This window comes from Zophobas morio, unplaced genomic scaffold (assembly GCF_036711695.1).
Source record: "Zophobas morio isolate AGI-343-1 ecotype UQ-CSIRO unplaced genomic scaffold, CSIRO_AGI_Zmor_V1 ptg000026l, whole genome shotgun sequence".
Taxonomy (NCBI): Eukaryota; Metazoa; Arthropoda; class Insecta; order Coleoptera; family Tenebrionidae; genus Zophobas; species Zophobas morio.
The window spans coordinates 6805104-6828334 of NW_026972131.1; the positions used below are offsets into that span (position 1 = coordinate 6805104).

General features: G+C 36.0%; 1 protein-coding gene across 2 annotated transcripts in view; it reads left to right on the top strand.

Annotated features, from left to right (window-relative positions):
- Positions 1-23231, top strand: part of LOC135136453 (neural cell adhesion molecule 1) — a 283868-nt gene that overhangs the window by 81195 nt on the left and 179442 nt on the right. For both annotated transcript variants that reach the window (XM_064065718.1, XM_064065717.1), the window contains exons 3-7: positions 11421-11641; positions 15505-15621; positions 16016-16222; positions 16682-16833; positions 17218-17362. In XM_064065718.1, the coding sequence (XP_063921788.1) occupies positions 11421-11641; positions 15505-15621; positions 16016-16222; positions 16682-16833; positions 17218-17362 (842 nt within the window). The remainder of the gene's footprint in view (positions 1-11420; positions 11642-15504; positions 15622-16015; positions 16223-16681; positions 16834-17217; positions 17363-23231) is intronic.

Genomic DNA, 23231 nt, shown 5'->3' on the forward strand with positions numbered 1-23231 from the left:
CAAATCTTCTCTAACGACACCTGTTTTTATTGATGTTGTACATAGGTCGTTCCAGTTGATTAGTTCTAGATCAACTATTTTGGCCTTGAGCAAGTTTAATATGGCTGTCTATTGGGAAACTATAGAATTCCTTCAAGAGTCCATTAGGTTATTTTTAAACTTAAAAGTCGCTCCTGACAAATTTGGAAAAGCAGTTTGGAAGCCTATTCAAACAGGTGTTATACTGACTACAACGTCAATTTTAGACTTGCAAAACTTGTTCTTGAACGAAAAAAATTAGTCATATTTATTGACATCGAGATTTTCTCAAGATTGTTTATTATTTTCTCAAATTCGGTCAAGACATCCGGTCCCTACGGCCATTTAATTTAAATATGATTTAAAACTTTTATCAGTTTCTCAATATTTGGACGTTTAACTGAAGTTACGAAACCTACAAAAGAACACCTTTAGTTGGTTTTTTGAGTTATATTAAAAATAATAACAGAAAAGGAAACGATGTTCCTAAAGGAAAAGAAAATTTTAGCTTTACGTAGAAATTGGAATTTAAAGAAAAAATAACTTTCTTTTCGAGGAAAAAAGTGCTTTGTATAGTTGCACAGGTTACGTTGTTAAAAGCTTGATAAAAAATCAAAATTTTTGCAATCTTTAATCTTTATTCTTTAATCTTTGTTGATCATTCTACAGGTAAAAACCCAGTTACAGAGATCAAAGTGTACAATATAAAATACAATAACACAATAAAATGACAGTGTATACATAATAGAGACAACAGAACGTTTTACGTTTCCACAACACTTAAAGCGGCACGAGCATGATTTAAAATCGAATTTATTGAGTCATGGTGTAAATCACAATCTTGACAAAGAACGTTGTATGTGGACATCAATACTGCTACTGGAGCTTTGACTGCTACATTGGTACGGTTGTAAGAGAGCTTGAACAACGGAGCGTAACGCAGTCCAGGACGAGGGACATTAAACCGAAGGGAACCCAAGGTAAAAGGCCAATGAATTTTACCATGAGATAACTTATATAGGAAACGCAAGACTGTTAACATTCTTCGAGTTTCTAGAGAAGAAAATTGAAATCTATTCAAGAGAATATTGTAATCGATGCCACGTATCTACAGGATAAGCACCGTGCATTCTGAAGGCGAGAAATGTTAAAAAACGTCATTGCACTTTTTCCGTGGACATTTTATATGTTCTATAGATGGGGTACCAGATCAACGCACCATATTCAAGGTGAGGTCGCACCAATGAGCAAAACAAGGTATTCAAAATGGTCAAATTGGTAAAATTTCGACAGTTTCTATATATAAAACCGTAGATTTTGAATGCCTTATAGATAGCATTAAATATATGCTCTTTAAACATAAGTTGAGCATCAAACAGGATACCTAGATCTTTGAAATTGAAATTGCGGTGTAATACTGTTCCTTCAATTGAATATGGGTATATATTGTAATTGAGTTTTTTTGTAAAGGATACAATACTGCATTTAGATAAATTTAGGCGAAGACGATTAGAACTACACCACTTGGATAGAACATTGAGACAATTTTGTAATGTGACACAGTCAGCAATTGACACGATTTCCATGAAGATCTTTAAATCGTCAGCGAAGAGCAATTTATTACAGGTTTCCAGCGCGTCAGTAATATCATTGATGTACATTAGAAATAAAAGGGGTCCAAGGTTGGATCCTTGGGGGACACCTGATGTTGAGACAAAAACTATAGATTTAAATTTACGATGTACAACTTGTTCACGCCTATTGAGAAGATAAGATTTCAGAAGAGCAAGAAGAGAATTAGAGAAAGCAAAGGTTTCAAGTTTCTTAAGCAGGACGTAGTGATCAATTTGATCGAAGGCCTTCTGAAAATCCGCATATATAACATCAACTTGACTATTTCTATCTAGCGCATTAGAAGCGAACTGAGAGAAACATGCTAGATTAGTAATGGTGGATTTTCCTTGCATAAACTTATGCTGATATTCAGAAATATAATTTTTAACAGAAGTATAAATACGAGCATACAAGATGCTCTCAAATACTTTGGAAAAATTGCATAAGATGGATATGGGTCTATGGTTTGTGACTTGGGAGGGATCCCCTTTCTTTAGTACCGGACAGATTTGTGCCAATTTCCAGATATTAGGAAATGTAGATGACTTCAACATAATATTAAAGATATGTGAAAGCGGTTTAGAGAGAACATGGGCACAATCTTCTAACAAAAAACTTGGGATGCTGTCAGGTCCAGAAGTCATAGAGTTCTTCATACGCTTCAATTCTCCAATAATTTCATCTTCAGATATATATGTAACCGATACTGTGTTGTTAACTTTCGTGAAAATAACATCGTCTGTGAGAGGTGAAGAGTCAATAAAAACACTTTTGAAGTAATCAGCAAAGGAGTTAACAATAATATTAGGATCAGAGTTGCATTCATCGTTGTAAAACATTGTACCGGGAATACGCGTAACACCTCTCTTTGAGCGGACAAAGGACCAAAACTTTTTTGGGTCCAGGGTAATGTTCTTTTCCATCTGCATAGGTATTCGGTATATGCGTTAGTGATGAGTTTCTTAGCATCAGATCTAAGTTTCCGAAACTGATCATGAAAGTACAGTTTATGAGTTTTCACATATTTTCTACGCATGACCGATTTGAGTCGAAGACATTTTATAATTTCTTTGTGGAACCAAGGAGGGTATATGCGTCGTGTTTTCTTGGAAGAGCCAACTTTGGGCACGCACAAATCAAATGGAGAATATAAGACAGTGTACATGTGTTCACAGGCGTCATCGACATTGCTAAAATTGTATATATTGGACCAGTCATAATTTAATAATAAGTCATAAAGGCAAGGAAAATAAGCTTTTCTAAAATTAAAACCAGCGTCATTAGAGTTAAAACAGAAATTGTTACTTTTCTTGCAAAGCACCAAATCAATATAGGATAATAATGTAGGATGAAGTGGATCTTCTGGTACCAGCAAAACGTAGAAAATATAAGGTCAAGCAAACTGTCGTAGTTATTCAAAATATGATTATATTGGCAGAAGCCGCAAAATGATACAAAGTTATTAAGGCAGTGACTGAAGTTATTGTTTAATTCGGATCCAAACTTAGGAGTATTAAAATCACCTACGAAGAGAACAAGATTGTTATGGATTTGATCAAGACTGCTAACGAGATCAAAGAAATCCACATAATCAGTAATAGATACCGATGGAGGGATATAAACAGTAAAGATAAAAAAATGCAAGTAATTGGAGAGAAAGATTTCAATTTCCACAAAGTCGATGGATGGAATAGCGTTGGTAATATTGGAAACGTCAACTGTACAACACGAAAACTTGTTATTGATGGCAATCAAAACTCCGCCACCTCTGGCAACACTCAGATGTTTATACTTTCGATCACAGCGAAAGATGAAATAGTTGTCAGGAAATAGTTCTGAATTTGCAACGTCCTCATGCAACCATGTTTCAGTAAGAATGAAAACGTCGACCTCGTCAACACAAGATAATAAGTTGTTAGAAAATGAGTCAAATTTGGAGTTTCAGCCTCTAACATTCTGATATAAAAAGCTCAGAGTCGTAGTGGTGAAAGTACTATTAAGTGAAGTGTTTTGAATTAGAGAATTGGGTACCGTTAGACGTGAAACTAAGTTATTTTTATTTAGAATTTGGGAACGCAGACGAACTGACTCGAAAAAACTGAGGTTTACCGTGCATAGAAGTTGAATTATTGATTGGACTGGCAAATATTTCATTTCTAGGAACTGAAGTATAATGTTGACATCTTATCGGAGAAATAGGTGCAGTATTTAGGGCATCAACATTGCCTCGAGATAAGTAATTAACAAGAGAAAATATTATAGTTCTCTTAGTAGCGTCATTGATGGAAATATTAGATTGAAACTGTCTAAATATAAATTTATTTGCATCAAGGAAAAATATATTATTATGCGTATTGGATGTTGCAATTTTATGTAATTGGCAATTAATCTCATATGCAAATTTGTTTAAGACGGGACGATCTGGCGAAAATGGATAACCAATAAGAATAATCTTAGTATTTTTAAATTTGTCAGAAGCTAAGTCGTTGAAGATATCATGATTCAGTATTTTGCCACTCGATACTTCTACTCTCCGCCAAATATCATAACGAAGTCATGACAGTGAACCGTCGAAATGTTATCGGCAACTATCTTTTCAAAAGATGCACTGGGCTTGATTATGGATGAAACGTCGTATTCATTGTGTGATAGATATTCGTTGAGTAATTTGACACAATTACGTTCCTTACCATCAGCCAGTAAAATAATTTTACGTCGATTAAATAGTTGGGTCTTGGGCAGATACGGTTTATCAGTTTCAGAGGGTGTACAAGCAGGTGTTTGGTTAGTAGAAATTGACCCTAAGTTGGTTTTAAAAATAGTATCTTCAACAGGCTTAAAACTATCAAATTCTTATCTAACAGACGTCGTAATAGATGATTTTAGATCATCAGTTCATCACGTAAATTCTCAAATAACATGGACACGCGTTCCTCAACTTCATCTAAAATATGTTTAACAGAATCCTTGAAGGACTTCTTCAATTCATCAAGTTCCGCTCTAAGAAACTCGTTCTGTTCACGCAGGAGTGTGATCGTCGTATTTTCAAGGTCAGTTTTACTGGATTTGTCACATCGAGGACAGGAGTTAATTGAATTTACATCATCAGCAATAATTAACGAATAATTTTTGAAGGTACGCAAACAGCTCAAATGAAATACATTCTTACATTTAGAACAAGATGTAGACTTAACCACCAAACTCTAACATTTACAACAAACAGAATTCATTATGTATACAAAAAGAATAATTTTTGAAAATTAAATTTTCGATTAAAAGATTAAAAGACGGAGACACACATTTCACCCCTACGGTGCTTTTCGTGGGGACTTATTAAAGAAACAGAAAGCAACGGAGAGGTTATGATGTATAAGATCAAAACAGAGGTTAAGAGGTTAAACAAGGACCCGACAATTAGCAAGCAAATAAAAACTTACAATGAAAAATCAGTTTTTTACATGAGAAAAGAAAACTCAAGTTTCACTTACATTACTTTAAATATTGACGAATAAACAGTAATAATTACGATAACAGTAATAGTTCACTTGTATCACACACCACGGTATTCGAACCGATAATAGTATATTAAAGAACGAGTTTCATAAGGCAAATATTGAGGCACGAATCCAAGTTTATAGAACGAGCGGCGAAGCCGCGAGTTATATAAAGGATGAGTGCCTCAATGGCCTTATGAACGAGTTATTTATACTATTTTTTCTACCGCACACGTTTTTTCCCAAAATTTAATTAAAATTTGCACTTTTTTTAATCTGGGGACTTTTGTCGTGGTTGGTGATGGATTGGTCTGACACTAACCACGAAATATTTGAGGTTCGAATTTTCACAACAACAATTGTAATTCGAATCAATTCGAGTTTTCGTAATTTAAAATTGGTTAAAATGTCTTGCGAAGAAGTTACGCGTCCGGAAACGTGGGAAATTTTAAGTTTAGATTTGCCACTGACATTCACCTGACATTTCTCGTCATTGCTACCAATCTTACCGATCTAAATTACACCAGATCTATTAAAGAACGCCTTTCCGCTATTAACGAACTGCTGTGACGTCATTTGCGTGCGTTAATAGCTCTATTAGAAAACCAAAAAACGTGGGCGGTAGAAAAAAGAATATAAAATTGATGCTTTACATTACGCTTCAGAGTACGCGTTCCGAATAGCAATTTTAGTAGAGCAAATATGTTGTACTTTGAGAGATTATTGAAAGAATAATAATTTTTGCACTGATACTGTTTTGGAAGCCATGAAGAAAGAAATTATGAAAAATTCGACTTATCGCTCAATACAATTTCCAACATGCTGCAACAGCAAAACAAAATTTACTGCAAGAATGATAGTTTACCGTCTGAAAATCTATACCAGAAAAGCTAAAGAAGAAATAAGAAAAAAAACAGAGAATAAAATGGTCCAGCAAAACCCATGCAATGAGGTAAGTATTTGGTTCAAAATGCAAATCAAAAATTTGAAAAAAAATAAAGAGTAACAGTTTCGTTGTCCAAAATTTCTTGAGTTTATATTAACACTATTTAACTGAAATATTTTGTTTATTGTATTGTTACGAAATACACCCTTGCGCCGCCCCGGTACGACGCCTATGGCCATCGAGAGCTTTCTGGACGTACGCACGGCGTTGATGGGTGAGTCATCATTGCTGACGGTGTCGATGCGGCGTTCCACAAAGGCAAGTTTGGAGCGGCTTATCGGAAGTCTCGATTGCGGACCCAGAAAACTCTCGATGCGGCGTTGTGTATCCATCAAGAGGCACGCATAGGTTTAAATAGAAGCGATCGTGGGGAACAGAGGCATTTAGTCGAACCACGAGTCCAGCGAATGTTAAGAAGAGCCCAATTGCGCCGGAAATAGTTTGTACATAATCGTTGTAATAGTTAGTCGTTTAAATACAAATTATTAAGAAATAAATTGTTGAGTTTTAACCAACTCCGATTTCATTCGCCCACTCATCGTAACAAAATTATGTAAATAAGCTTAATATCACTAATTCAATAATAGCCCCTCTTTAAAATTTTCCTATTAACGCCACTGACCTTCTGGCATTAGTTTTGGATCAAAAATTGTCAGTGTTTGCCCTACTCTTATCATTATATTATTTAGGTACACTAATTGAATGTTGTGTGAAATGGCTCTAATAAAATCATGAACTGTGTATTTTTCATTGTTTTGGGTAATGGTTTTTAATCTTTGTAAGTTTTTTTCTGATGAACGGCGATGACCGAAAACTGTTATGCCAACCTTTAATATACTAAGTGCAAAAAAAATCCGAACACCTTGAAAACGTCGATATTTTCAAATGAAATTTTATACACGAATTGGTTATTGTATAAGTAAGAAATGATGAACATATGAAGACAATTTGAAGAACTTGTACATCTTTTTAATTGTTGTTACCCTGATTTGAGGTTTAGCAAACTGGGGCTGTTCTGTCAAATTTGGACGTTTTTCGGTATTCGCTTTCGACAATTAAAATTCCTTAAAAAGCCATTAACATGCCCCCAGTGCGAAAACGTCTTCAGTATTCATAATTAAGTGATTTTGATAGGGGTCGAATAGTAGGCATGCGTGAAGCAGGATTGTCCTTTAGAGAAATTGCACTTCGTGTTAACAGAGCTGTGTCTACAGTGACGGAATGTTGGCAGGCGTGGAGTCAAGACGGGAGAGGACACAGAGCTGAAGGATCCGGGCGACCAAGAGCTACCACTGAGCGCCAAGACCGTCGTCTGCGTTTGTTAGCTCTAAGAGACCGAAAGTCTACAACACGGGCAATTGCCAACGAATGGTTTGCTGATGCTAGTAGACCTATAAACATGCGTTCTGTATAGAACCGTATTAGATCTTTTGGCCTTAAATCTTACCGCCCACATTTTGTTTTACCTTTAACACCTGAACATAAGCGTCAGCGACTCGAATGGTGCAGGGAACGTAGTGGATGGGACGAGGAATGGAACACTGTTGTATTCAGTGACGAATCGCGCTTTTGTTTATCCATGCATGATGGCCGTATGTTAGTAAGAAGAAGACGTGGAGAAAGACGAAATCCTCAGTTTGCTGTGGAAAGACATGTCCATCGCACAGTAGGATTAATGGTGTGGGGGTGCATTGCTTACGGCAGTAGATCTGCCTTAGTGTTTATTAGGGGCAGTATGACCTCTCAGCGATATGTGGAAGAAGTGGTAGGACCACATCTTCTTCCCTTCTTAAGAACGCAACCTGGGCTTGTTTTTCAACAAGATAATGCGCGTCCACACGTCGCTAGGAACAGTTTAAACTTTTTTGAAGAGTCTGAAGTGGAGTTATTGCCATGGCCTCCTAGATCTCCTGACCTCTCGCCCATTGAGCATGTATGGGATATGATGGGACGACGTTTAACTCATCTTCAACGACCACCACAAACTTTAAACGACCTGAAGCGTGAAGTACAAGCTGCTTGGGATGAACTAAATCAGGATGACATTGATCGACTCATTAGGTCAATGCCAAGGCGTGTAAACGAATGTCTCAACAACAGGGGTGCTCCAACCCATTACTAGCTTAGGTGTTAATATTTTCATTTGAATTTTTGATCATTTACTAGTAGTAAGTAGTAGAGTGTAAACCCAAAAGATTTTCGAAAAATTATTATTCTCTCCAGATTTTTTTTGCACTTAGTATACATTATTTGTTTTTGGTAAACTGTTTTCGATGGAATCTCTACAATTCTACATCGATATTGAAAATTGTGAAGTTCTCCTTCGTCCTCTTCGGTCCAAAACTCCCTACCATGTCGTTTCAGAATACGTCAAAAGCAACCGCAAAATAGTTTCATTGCTACAGAAAAAGTCACAATAACCAAATAACGAGTGATTGAAAAATTTCCAAATCAAAGGAGGTCATGAAAATAGTTGTCATGTCATTGATTAAATTATTAGTGTCAAAAACTCACATTATTAAAATAGGTAGAAATAAAGTTATGCACTTTCAGTTTAATCAATATATTCCATGACTACCTCTAATCTGAAAACTTTTTGAGCGCTTTTTGTATGTAATGCTAATTCGACTGATTCATAAATGTACAAGAAAGATTACTTTTATGACATAGAAAAAATGTATCCCTTTCCGCTACATGAACTTTAATGACGTCATATCAAAATTTTCCTAAGCCTGGTAAATCGTTGATCAAAATTTATCCGTTTTTTCTTTCCAAAAAATTAATAACGTCACCACAAAATTTTACCCAATAAATATTGTTTAAATTTTATAAACTAACATTCTCCTGCACTTGTGGTTTATGAACCCGTGTTCAGTTTTTATCCTTGATAATCAAATATTTAGAGAAAATCAAAACTATATATCAATGTTTTACAATTTAGCTTTGGAAGCGGAAAACCCTATGGTTCGAAATTTCGCAAACGTTTGAAGATTATCGTAAGCATGGTAAAACGTACTGGTATCTTATCTCCTCCCTCTCTCTCAGGTTTTCATTTTATATAGGTTATCACAAAAAAAAATCAAGTTTTTACAATTTTTCAAATATAACGGGATTTATTGAACCGTACTTCAGAGGAAAGGGAAGTTCTGTTGAAATAACTTTCGACCAATTTCTTTTTGCTTGTAAAGTATCTCTATACGAAGTAAGTGTTTTCTTCTGTATGATTCGCTCATTATTTTACTTAAACAAACACATTTTATTGCAGATTATGCCAACTAAAATATAATCAAAGCTTCCTCATGATTTAATTGAACTGATATCGATATTAAAATGTCTGTTTACTTAAATTTGTCTTATAAATAGAGCTGCAACTATTTTTAGATTTAAACATAGCTCGTAACTTCTTACACTACTCTGAAGAAGCAAGAACACATTTCACTTATTTTAAGTCTTATTCCTTAAAGATTTTTTACAAGACGCTTTAGGGTCCATAAATCTATTTTTAGAAAGAACATATTTAAATTAATAGATACCTAATTAAAGTCTGACTACTTTAAACACTTCATTTTAAAACAACTTTTTGCCATCTTACACATTAATAGATCATGTGTTACTCTAAGGTTATTTTTAAATTAATTACGAAAATGTACCAGTGCAAATGTCTTGTCTCTTTAAGCTTTTTCTCATTTTAGAACAAAAAATAAGCTGTTTAATTTACGTCTAGCGAGACTATTCATTAAACTTTAATGCAGCTTGTTCAAACATATCTATTTATTTATTTATTTGCACATTTTAGCTTCGCATTGCAAAATTTGCAGAGTCGTCTACAATAATTCATTTTTGCAGTTTAAGGAACGTTAAAACAATTTATAAAATAAGTCAGAGTATGCGATAAGTACGTATCGCATTCAATTAATCTGACAGGTGCAGACAGTTAAGAGTTTGCTTTATTTTTAAATCGATGTTCCTCTCTTCCAGAGCTTTCTTTCATCTAAGCCAACGTGTCAAAATATAGCTGCAGGTTGAAGTAAAGATTTGGTTCGGGGTTCTTCGAGGTTAAAAATACGACCTATACATCAAAAATTCAATGCGTCTCAAATATTTTTATTTTTATAATGTAGACAAAATTCACTTCACAATGTAAAGTATTTCCTACCGGCATATATTTGATTTTTAAAATAGTTTCTTAAAGCGTTTGTGTTTTTAAAGACTATTATTTTAAGCGCGAAAATATCTTAAAGATAAAATGTGCTCTATCATGTATCATGCAACCGACAAAATTCTATGAGTCATTCAAGACAATCATGCGTACTATTGGTAATTACATTTAACCAAATTTACTAAATTCATAGAATAACAATGCGTAATGGACAATTAAAACCATTTTTTATATTTATGCGGTTTAATAAAGCTTACACCTACTTAAAATACGACAAAATGAACCAAATTAACGAAAATTTTTCATTATTCTTGTTTAAGAAATTTCCCATTCTTCCACTCGACAACCGTCTGGAATAATGCCGTTAATAGTTTGTCCTAGCATTTATTGAGCTATAATTGTGTGTTAAATTTTTAGTTCCCGAGCTTAAGCTTAGATTTGTGAGAAAAAATCCTTTCATATATTTCATATTTATTTCGTGCTTTTAGTTTATATTTTGGTTTTAAATTTTATGACCACTTCTTTGCTACAATTTAGACTGACTTGAAATATTCGTTGCAGTATTTATAAGGTGGGTTATAAATCAACCACCATCCACAGCGAGTATTTGAAATACGAACTTGAAGGATTTTATCCGTATCAGCCTGCAGAGCATTGCTTTGTTCCAACACAATCAAATGGAGCTTTGGATGACGTGTCATATAGAGTCGAAAATTCATCCAAATTCCTCCAGACAGTTCACATGCATTAAACTAAAAGCTCTCAGTTGCATCGAATTTCCACCCTCAACCATTGCAGCATACTTTATGGGAAGCACATATATGCGAGCAAACGCGTCAAAGACCCCGGGAAAACTATAACTCACAACGTCACATTTGTCACTGATAGAAATACAATCTGCACCCTGTCTCGTCCTGTTTCCCCTGACGATAAATCCCACAAAAACTGATACGAATTTAACCGTGTCTTTTTGACAGTATTGAAAATGATAAGATGCTAATGAAGAGGAATTACTCAATTTTTTTCAGCGGAGCGCCGAGCTCTCGCCAAATATTGTTGTCATTAGGTTGGAGCGTTAATTTACTTCCCTAGATGAAAAAGTAAATTAAATATAAAGTAACGAGTTTTTATTTGCTCGTAACTCGGCATTCGCTATTTATCTTTTTATCAATGTGGTTTTTGCTTGCAGCTTAGATGCCCGGAACGTCCCTCTCACTCAGGCCCCTCAGCTGGCAATGAGTGATGACCTCGGCAGACGCTGTTACGTATACTTCGTTGGGGATGAGAGACCCACCAAAGCCAACCTTCGAATACATAACGTAACCATACACGACAAGGGCGTCTTCAGATGCAGAGTGGACTTTGACAACTCGCCCACCAGAAACTTCCGGTTCAACCTGACATTAGTAGGTCAGACTTGTATATCATCAACGAAAAAATCTTAATCGTCATTTTTATTTTACTTATTAAATAAGTAATAAGTGCTTATATTCGATTCCTGCAGAGTCAAGATAATTTTTAGAATCACTGTCAAACAGAGCGTTAATAAATTACGGTTGTGTAAAAATGACTTTAATTTAAGTTTGCAGATTGGTACATTGCTTCATTCGTTAACTCTTTAACCCGTTAATGATTGTAAAGAGTCTGATTTTTTGTGGCAAAATTTGTTCGTACTTTAGTCGTTATTAAACGGACCAAATACCTGTGTTAATACGAGTATATTTTCTTGAAATAAAAATCCTGTTTATATAAACAGGCTGGCCATCAGATGATACAAATTTTAGTTTTAAATTTTTGGTATGTGGATGTAGCTATTTTTATTTTTTGAATTGTTTTGGAACTAATAACATGATACCACATAACTGCAATAGTCCCTCAATATCTCTCTCACAAGAACTGTTTTCGACCAAAAAAATGTTAAGCATTTGACTCAGTCAGTGCTAAGGCACACTTAAATCTAAAAATACTAGTAGTAAGTGTTTATTTTTACCCTACGGGCTTAAAAAATTCTTGATTTACAACACTACAATTTTTTTCCTAATTAACAAAAACCAAATAAATACATTTTATAAACCAAATAACTAATTTTTTTTCCTTTACCCTATCCCCCCTTGCCCCAGCCTTACTCTTGTCCACTTGTCTTTCATCCATTCCACCCCTCGTACGTCTTTATTCAATATCTCTGTCACACTCTCCTCTCTTTCTTTGCTCTCCTCACAGTCATACAGCATGTGCTCTATCGTCTCTCGCCCTTCTCCACACATCCTACACATTCTCTAAACTTCGCTTACCCAAAATTTATTATTTCTTTCTTCATTTCCACACCTAAATCTCCCAATTATTATTTTTTCTTTCGCGCTTTCTCTGTCTAGGTACTATGGTATTGTTTCTGTTATTATCTTTCTATAGTCTGAATTGTACCTAGATTTACTTACACTCGCTCTTCTCTCTTGTTTATCTATGTCTCTGTCACGCATACACAATTCTTCTCTCATACTCACCCCCATTTCTCTCTTTCTCTCTATTTCCATCCATGCCAATCCTAGTCTTTCATAATATCCTTGTCTACCCTTGTGATGTTCTTTTCCTGCTTCCTTTTTTTTTCCTTCCAGCATTCATACAATATCCTACATTCCCCTCTTTCTTTCAATCTTTCATCATACTTTACAGCTCTTTTCCCAGGGTATACTCTTAATTTCTCTCGTTTACGTTCTTCTCTTACTATATAGCTTGGCGTCTCTTTCCGTAGCCCTAACATCCACCTCAAATATTTTTCTTATACTGCTTTCATCTCTGCATATTCCTTCCATCCCCATATCTCCACACCATACATTAGTACACTCCTAACTAAACTATCAAACATTTTCATCTTACGTCATGTCCAAATATTCTCTCATCATTCATTAAATCCCTCAATCTTTCAATCATCCCATCCGTCCCAAATATCCACACTTCGTTTACTAACTCATCCCTCCCCGGTGCTTTTCCTCTTTTCAGTCTTCCTACTTGTTTTCCTATTTCCTCTACTCGAATCTCAGCCTCTCTTTCTCTACCACCAAGCCCGGTTTTACTATCTTGCACTACAATTCTCTCTTCCTTTCCATTCAAAAATTCCATAAAATGTTTGTTGCATTTGTGATTTTGTTCTTCTGTTCTTTATTTATATACTGCCATGCCTCTTGTTCAGTTCTTATGTCTTTAATTTTTTCTTCTTCTTCTTGCTGCATCTCTTCTTTCTTTTCTTTGCATCGTTTTCTATCATTATTTTTTGCTTGCCAGTACTCTTCTTTTATACCTTTCCCCTTTTTCCGCCTTCGTAAACATTTCCTTGCTTCTATTTTTAAATCTCTGCATCTGCTATCCCACCATCTGTTTCTCTTTTCTAAATTTCTCCTTACAATTTCTTTTCTTATGGCTGCTTTTTCAATTTATCTTTTTAATTCTTCCATTTTCTTTTCAGTTACTTTTTCTTTAAATTCCACTTCCAACATTTTTATATTTATAATGCTCAATTCCTTTTTTATTCCATACCCATATCTTCTTCTCTTTTCCTACTTCATTCCTTAAGCATCCGCTCCCTCTACTTATGCCCCTCACTTTTACTTCTAGTGGCATGTGATCGGAGTCCACTCTTTCTCCTATCTTGAATGTTTCTACCTCTTCTTCTGCTAATCCGTTTACTATTACGTAGTCTATTACCGATTCCCCTCTTTTACCTATCCACGTAAATTCCCTCTCCTCGTCCCCTTCCTTCACCCCATTCAAGACTTCCCAACCTCTTTCTTCATTTAATTCCCATAGCAATTTTCCGTCTTTGTTTTCTACTTTATCTTTCGATTTTCGTGTTTTCCCTGTCTTCTTCCCTGCTTTTGTTCCCTATTTTGGGATTAAAGTCCCCTCCTAACAGTAGAAATTCTTCTTCGGACTCTTCGATTTTTTCTTGTACTTCTTGTTTCGTGTTTCTCATTCCTCTACTATATATTGTGCAGATTCTCCATCTTTTTTTTATTTACAGTCAGTTTTCTTTCAACCATGCCTTCCATTTCTATCGCCCCCTCTTCTATTTCTTTTATATCTCTCTTCACTCCTGTTATGATTCCACCTTTTGCTCTACCCTTGCGTTTTTCTTTTTTTGCCCCTTGCAATTTCCAGTGAAATTGCTTTGGCAACACGTCTTTCAGTTTATTCCAGTCTCTCTCTAGTATCCATGTTTTTGTTAGTCCCACAAAATCAAAATTTTTCACGTAGTCCCAAAATAAATTATCTGTCTTTTCACACCCGCAAAATTCCAAAAGAGTAATTTTAAATCACGTTTATCTTTCCCATTCCCCTATTATGTACAAAATCTACATTCTTAAACCTAAAGTCTTTATTTGTCCTATCATTACTACCCCTCGCCTTTGTGTTTCTTTCTTACATTTTGTCCTCTAATTCCAGCTTCTTATATCCAACCTTTGTTGTGTACCTATCCTTTTTTTCTTTCCTCTTTAGCTACCTCCCTAATTCCTAAAAATACTATCTACCTTCATTTTGCTATTCAAGGTGAGGAGAAATTACTTTTTGTATTTTTTCTCTCCTGAAGTTCTTCAACGGTTCATTTACTTTTGGCAACGCCTTTTGGCGCTATGAAACATCTTTTGAGATTCATCGCAATAAATTTGTTTAATTTTTAACAAATGTGTAAAAACAAACATTTTTATGGAAACTTGATGTGAAATATTAATCTGAAATATTCATAGTTTCAATGCATTATAAATTCGCTCATGATAGTCAAATTTTGAATGCAAAAGCGTTGGAATCGTTGACCATGATGTAAATTAATAGCTGTTTTCATAACAAATGCGGAAAGCAATGCTTTACGGTTGCTGCACGAGGCTTGCCGAGTGCTTGTAAACACATGAATTCGTAAATCATCTTCCCGCTCGTATTATGTACATTAGCATAAGCATCTGTTTTCGGTTGAGAAAATCCTGAAGTGATTTTTGATTTCTCAATATTTTCACTTGAATAACGTTGATCGTAACAAAAGGTGTAAAGCTGTCTTTAAGCAACTAGAACTAGAGTTGTTTTTAATTTTTGTAAGAAATCCTGTTCCAGATCAAATGTAACTAAAAAATCAAACCACTTAATTTTGCATTTTATCTATATACTATTGAATAACATTTTATTACTTTTTTAATTCCCGCGCCAATTTTTTGCTTCTAATTTTCAAATTATTGATATATGGTAGGTATAACATAATATTCATGTGTTTCTTTGTTGTTACGTTTCAGAGCAGCCGTCATTTCCCAGAATTTTTAATGCTGAAGGATATGAACTAAAGGAAAACAGCAAGGCAGGTCCGTTTCTGGAAGGTTATGAACTATTTCTTTCATGTCAAGTTGTAGGAGGTAAGTACTTGTCGTCAAAATTTACTACATATATAATATTAACTATATACCTGCATAAAATAAAAGTTTGAACTCTAGATCTAGCCTTTCATTTTATGGTTAGTAAAAGTTCGCGCTTTAAATCCAAAGGGCATCTGTACACGTATTATTTCAAACAATGACTGTGTGTCTCTTCAAATTGATTGTTTAAAGTATATTTTCATAACTACTGATGAAATATTTTACGTAACTAGTTATAAAATATTAACAACGAAATTAACATTGGCAAGGTATATATAATTTAACTAGTGATCCATTTGTTGTAGTATGTAATGCCTGTGTGTACTGAAGGAAAGGATCGATACATTGTCGTCGAGTGAAGAAGTGTTATCCTTAAAAAGAACATTTGTTTCAGGTCGTCCACGTCCTTCGTTGACATGGTGGTACAACAACATGATCCTTGATAGCGTAGTGGACTCAAGTAAAGATTCCATTACAACCGTAAACCAGCTGAAGATTCAGCGCGTTCCTAGAGATTACAAGAAAGCTAATTTTGAATGTAGAGCATCCTCGCATTCCAGTGCTGGAGTGATAGTGCGACAAGTGCCAATTGTAGTATTTTGTAAGTGAAATCAATAAAAGAAGACAAATACGCAAAATTGTGCACACCGTGTATTCGTTATCCAGATCATCGAACAATAAATTATTTGATGTATTCTACGTGTATATTGAGCGTCCATTAAAATTTTTGAGCTTGATTTAGCATGCGAAATAAATGTGTATCGATTAGTGAATGAAACAAAGGCAAATATAATATTTAACTTCGAAACTTCAACAAATGCAATAAACGTAAATTTCACATTGTTTCATTTCCCAAAGGTACAGTTTGGCATCAACATCGCAGCAAAGGCTTCCCGAGCTGAAAACGAATAAAATTCTCGATGTGACAAATTTATCCTGAAATTTTGCCTTTAAAAATAATCAACATCAAACATCGACCTGGATAACTTTGTTATTTAAATATCGGAAACACAATGAAACCATTTCTTTATGGCGTGAAACACGTGTTTTTCCGTTCCAGTGAAGCCGAACAAGGTTAAAATTGTCACCCCAAACCAACTGATGTCGATACATAAATCCCAGAATGTAAAGTGCGAGACTTCCGGTTCTTACCCTCCTGCGAAACTGACATGGCTACTCGACGGAAAACCTATTAGGAACGCCGTTGTTACGGTAAGGGAATTTACTCTGACGTTGTTGTTAATTGCATCACTACGTTGCATTCGAATCGGCTTTGCAGGAAGCTGCAACAAGTACGTTACAAGCATAATCGTATTGGGAATTTTGAGAAAACTTACACGTTGCAGAATTTCCACTACAAAACAGCGTTGTTTTCCATACCGCTGTAAAATTTGTGCATGACAGCTCGAGCTGCAAAACTGCACTTTCAAATTCTGAAACATATTTAGCGAATTATCCAAACATTGTTTGTTTTCTTTTCAGCAGACATATAAATAGCATCGGAAAAAGGCAACCAGTCCTAATAGGTCATAAAATTTAGATCGTAACTTAGAATTATCAACCAACGAAATATGATTTAATTTTTATTGTTTTCAGGAGGAAGAAACCGATTCCTTTACAGGCAGCATCATTTCGTTAAAGGTGGTGGCAGAAAACGACGGTAAGGATCTAGTATGCCGAGCAAACAATCCTCGTTTCCCTGGGGGATCTCTTGAAGACAGGAGACAGATAGATGTTGCATGTAAGACTTTCTTATTTTTCTTGCGTTCGATCGATTACCACCTGTTCAAACGGTTCGATTGTACTTGGTCGAGAATGTTTTAAACACAGTTGACTCTACAGAGTAAGGTTGTGTTGTGTCTATCTGCTTTCATTTATTACTAAGAAACGCAGTTTGGCGGTGTGATGTTAATGAAGCGGCAAGTACATTTACGTTCGGTTTGTTATCTCTCAATATACTTTTATGATACTCATATTTTCATTACGACGGCTGGCGTTTTATGCGCAATAAATACTAAAATGAAGTGCTAAAAATCATACTCTTTTGTTGACAATGCTTTATTCGATATTCCACTGAATCAATTTAGTATCTTATCAAATTTAAAGAAATTCTTATAAAATTTATTTTTTCAAGTTTATGCTTTTTTTTTCACACAGATAAAGTAACATACCACGTAAAAATTTAATGTAGGATTTTACATTCTGGTTTCAGAAATTATATATCTAAAATAGCCATTGGAGAGAGATATAGTCTTTAAAGAATAACATTTTTGTATTCTACAATTACCAGATATGAAATGTAGAGAAATTGCCACAACTTAGCAGAACCTGTGCCACTGACTTCTACCGTTTGAATTCATTTTTTTGAAGCATGGAGTTTTCCAGTTAAGAGGTGGATCTATGTTCCACACTGTTTAAAATTTATCTATTATGATCGAACGTGTCGAATGCTCCCGATAAACCAGAAATTACTTTTGCTATTTAAGTGTTATGAACACTCGTGACGACTTTTTTAAAAGAAAGCCATATGAGTTGAACGTTGAACTAATTTTAATGTTCTGAAATTAAATTTGTACAGCTCCATGGGAACTATATAATTCAACAAAATATCAATAAATTTTGGTTTACCATTGCAAATATTCATTAACGCGATTTTTAAACATTTTGACATTTTCTTACTCAATTATATCCATGATCAGTTTATTCCAATTCTTTATTACACGAACTGCGAAGACATTTTTCATAGTGTTTGTCTTGAATAAAGGCGGTGTCTTCATAATCTCTGCGACTCGTCTATAAAATGAAAACATTGATGACCTTCCTTACCTTACCTATTTCTTTAATTGCTGAAGGTAAGTGATTGTTACACGTCATAGCTGAATAATGCACACCCTTTACATACAGCGCTAGTCTATGTTCTGATAAGCAGAAGTTAATTTTATTTGTAGTGTCGTAGGGGTGGCGAAAAAAGCAAGACTAAAATTCTTTCGCATTGTTTTTTAAATAAATCAATAAATTGTAGATAAAAGTTCCATATACTGTCGGTAATTTATTATCGCTGAAAATAGTTCTACATGATTCACTCATCCTCATATGAAAGATCTTACGTATTATTCTGTTTTGCATTATGAAAGCACTGTGTAAGAATGGATTATTTCACCATATTATTATATATAATATAGCAGGGAATAAACATAACCATAATAGGCACTTAGTGTCGTTTGTACCGACACATTTTTGCTTAGTATTTTGATGGCATAAGCTGCCCTTGATAATCTCGAGACCAATTAAAGTTTAGCTGAGTGTCAAAGTGGATTCCAAACAGCTTACATGATTCTGTAAAGTTAATCGAAGTCTGATTGAAATTTATTTTTGAAGGAAACATAAAATTATTGTTGTAGTTTTAAATCCAACACATTAACTTTTTTGCTAATTTAGAATTAATTGATTGAATTGAAGCCATTTGTTTATATTTTCAAGAACTGAAGTCACTACGGATTATGTTTCAGTTGTTTTAGTGAGTGCGATCGTGTGCGGAGTATCGTGTTTACAGCCTGTTACTGATGAGACTTTAGAACTATAAATTTCCGTTTTCCTTTCCTGATCATTGCTGTAAATAGCAAAAAGAGGAGGGCCCAGGCTGCTACACTATGGAATTCCTATAGTAATATATTTAGAGCTGGACTTTGTTCTTCTGTTATGATTATCATTTTTTGTTCCCATTTTGTTAAGTAGGATTTTATTATATCAAGGAGCATGGATGTAGTTAAAGGAGCGTTAGATTCTATCATTATTCCTTCGTCACCATAGAGGCGGTGACTTTTCGACAGCAACCCTAGTGAGAGGCGCGAACGAAAATTACGATAACTCATTAACAATGTGGTGACGAGGCAAACAATATATTGAAAATTAACTATTTGTGACTACGGTTTCGAAATGGACAGCTCACCGAACCACATGTTCACAACGCGTTGTCGACGGTGACTTCATTGGTGGACGATCTCGATGTGGAGTATTCTTTGGATTGATGTCTGCTTCCGTAAGATCCTGGTTGTCTAATTCGATTTAGGAGATTTTGAGACGATCTATAGAGACGGTACTTGATTTACCATTGATAAGAAGCGTAAAGAACTTGTCCTCTTTACCTAACACTTTAAACGGACCATCGTACGGTGGTTCGAGGGGCCGTTTAAAACGATCAACGCGCACAAAAACGAAATTTGCAGTTTCTAAGTCTTTTGGTACGTAAACGTCTTGTTCGCGGTTGTGAGTGGTTGTGGTGTAGGCTATCTTCTGCATATCATTCCTGATCTTATAATATAATTCTTAATGTTGTACAGTAGAGAAGTTCTTCGTTTCGAAGTGCAAGTAATACAAGAGAGAGTGTTTGTGCCCGCTGAGCGTCATGACATTTTAGAGCTGTCTTAAGCCTCCTGTAAAATCTTTCTAATTTCTGTTAATTCCAATTAAGCTCCGAGAAGAGGCTTGATTCGACCTGTGTACCACGATCAGTTATTATTTGTGACGGCACTCCGAACCGAGAAACCCAATGGTTAACAAGCGTTCTGGCACAAGTTTCAGCTGTTATGTTAGTGATGGGGACGGGTTCCGGCCATCTCGTGAAGTGATCGATAGCTGTAAACAGGTACTAGACACCTTCTGAATGTGGAAGTGGACGAACTACTTATATTATGTCAACGTAGATGTACTAACCGACATAGAAAACCGAATACCAAGAAGGAGTTGGAATTTTATAATGATTTTAACACCACATATTTACAGAAGGTCGGTCACCAATATCGATGAAAATTTCAAGTTAAAAAATCAAAGAAGAACTAAGTTTTTATTAATAATGGGTTTGACCACCTCTAAGACGTATACACTCATTGACTCGTCTTGGCATGGATCTGATTAGATGATTAATATCCGGCTGAGCTACGACATCCCATGCGAGCTGTAACCTCATGTCGTAAAGCTTTTAGGGTCTGTGGAGGATGCATTAACTTTGTGAGCTGTTTACTCATTACATTCCATACATGTTCAATGTGTGAAAGGTCAGGTGAACGAGGTGGCCATGGTTGAAAAACAAGGTCGGGAGCGTCTGAAGATATGGCAAAAGATGGGGTTCTACAATCTCGTGGATGAAACGATGAGCATTCACGTTGCCTCTAACAAAGACTAGAGGTGACCTGCTTCCATACGCCATAGCACCCCGTACCATTACCCCCACAGTGCGATGCACATGTCTTTCTATTGCAAATTGCAAATTGCCCCGTTCTCCTCTTCGTCTTCTCAGCCTTACCCGACTGTCATGCATTGCCAAACACAACCAGGATTCATCACTAAAAACGATATTGTGCCATTCAGCATCCGAAAGCTGTCGTTCTCTGCACCAGAGCAGCCGGTCACAGCGGTGTGCAGCCCTCAGCGGAAGCACATAATGAGGACGATACGAGAGAAGTCCAAAGGACCGTATTCGCCTGAAAATCGTTCGCACTGTGACTAGTTGTCCTGTCTCAGCCAACCATTATCTCCAATTGATCGAGAAGTTGCAAAATGGTCTCTTAAAGCTAAAAGTTGAAGATGGCGGTCTTGACGATGTGTTGCTTGCTATCGACCACCTGTGCCTCTGGAACTTCATTGTCGACCTTCCTCTGTCCATGTCCACCAACATTCTGAAACTGTGCTTGCGCTTCTCTGCATTATGGCCCCAATTTCCCAAAACGAGTTTCCAGCTTCTCGCAAGCCCACAATCCTTCCTCTATCCAACTCGCTAAGTTGACTGAAATTACGACATCAACATACAGGAGGCATCTTGCCAGAGTAATACAGAACCCCCATACACCAAATTCGATGACAGTAACAATAATAGCCACACACGAGCTGATGTTTGCTTCCATGGTTTGAACAAAAAAGATTATGGTACGGACAAACTGTCCTCCCGATACGACCCAAATTATCATCATTTCTTATACTACCTAATATCTAACTTATATACGAGGTTTGGTCAAAAAATTCCAACTCGTTCTTGGTGTTCGGTTTTCAGTGTTTGTTACTATACGTGGACATACGAAAGTCTTGCGTCGGGATTCATGAAAGTTCCAGTTGGCGATTTGATGTGCTGATGTATTTTGTTTTTCTGACACTGAAGACAGGTCTTAACCCAATTCGATGTATCTTTTCTCATACTTGGCCAGAAAAAGTTTCTGAAAATTAATTTAATGGAGCTTTTTCTACCAGGATGTGCGATGTTATGAGTAGATTTAAAGATGCGATGACGGTGCGGAGACGGAATGTATAGACGATTTCTTCCTAACGTCGTTTCGTACCAGAGATGCTGAGCTGACAAAGGCTCTTGAATCTCTTGAAAGGTGTAGCGAGCACTGAAGAGTTTAGAGTGTTGCAAGAGATCGTAGCAATTCTCGAAAACATGCCCGCAGGCAAGTTATTGATACCATTGATATATTGAATGTGGGTGGAGCATTGCGATATCGGTTTTTTCTCTGGAACGCATACATCAAAGGTTTGTGGTCGCAGAAAATTGTAAAAGTACTACCGTCGAGGAAATGTTGAAAATGAAAAATGATTTTGTAAATAGCAAGCAACTCTCTGTCGTAAGTGTTGTAGCGTCCTTCTGTGCCGGTGAGTTTTTTCGAGAAGAAAGCAATGGGTTGTTGTTCGTTGTCAACAAGTTGCTGACAACTGTGAGGTGGTGGATACGTTGAACGAGCCACATTCAGCAAAGATTTGTATTTGTCGAATGCTTCAACTACTTCTGAAGTACTTACAATTTGTAGCTCTTTACGAGTGCAGTCATTTAGCAGACAGTTCAATGGAGATTGTAACTCGGCTGCATTCGGGATCCAGCACCGGGAGTAATTAATTGTTCCCAAAAATCTTTGTAGAGCCTTTGAAGTTTTTCGAAATTCCATGTCTTACACAGCTTGAACTTTTTCTGCCAGAGGTTTGATGCCATCTGGTGAAACTTGAACACGTAAGAATTTAAGAGTGTATACGGTAAAAACACACTAGATCGTGTTGGCTAAGTCGTCTTAACACCATCTCTAGATGTTGGAGATGCTCTCCAGGAGTCGAGGATGCCATTAGGATGTCTCGATGAAGCGTTGAAAGGATTGTGCAGGATTCCTCAGGCCAAATGGTGTTCACGGGAATTCGAAGAGACCCAATGGTGTAATTACAGCTGTTTTGGGTCGATCTGCCGCAGCAACTGGTATCTGGTGATAGCTTTAACAACAGCAAAAGATGAAAAAACTTTCTTGCCATAGAGGCAATGGGTGAAATCCTGAATATGTGGAATAGGATAGTTATCCGGTATCGTTATCGCCTTCAATGATCGAAAGTCTCCACATGACCTCCAACTGTTATCTTGTTTGGGCACAAGGTGTATAGGGATGACGACGGTTGTATTATCCCCAGTCTTAGCATCTCGTCATATTCTTTCTTAGCGATTTTCAGCTTCTCAGGTGGAAGTCTTCGAGCTCTATGAGAAACTGATGGGTCTTTCGTCTGAATATGGTGAAGAACAGACGGATAAGTTCGGGAAATTTACACAGGACGTCCTGATATAGTTTTTCGGTGTTCTGGAACAA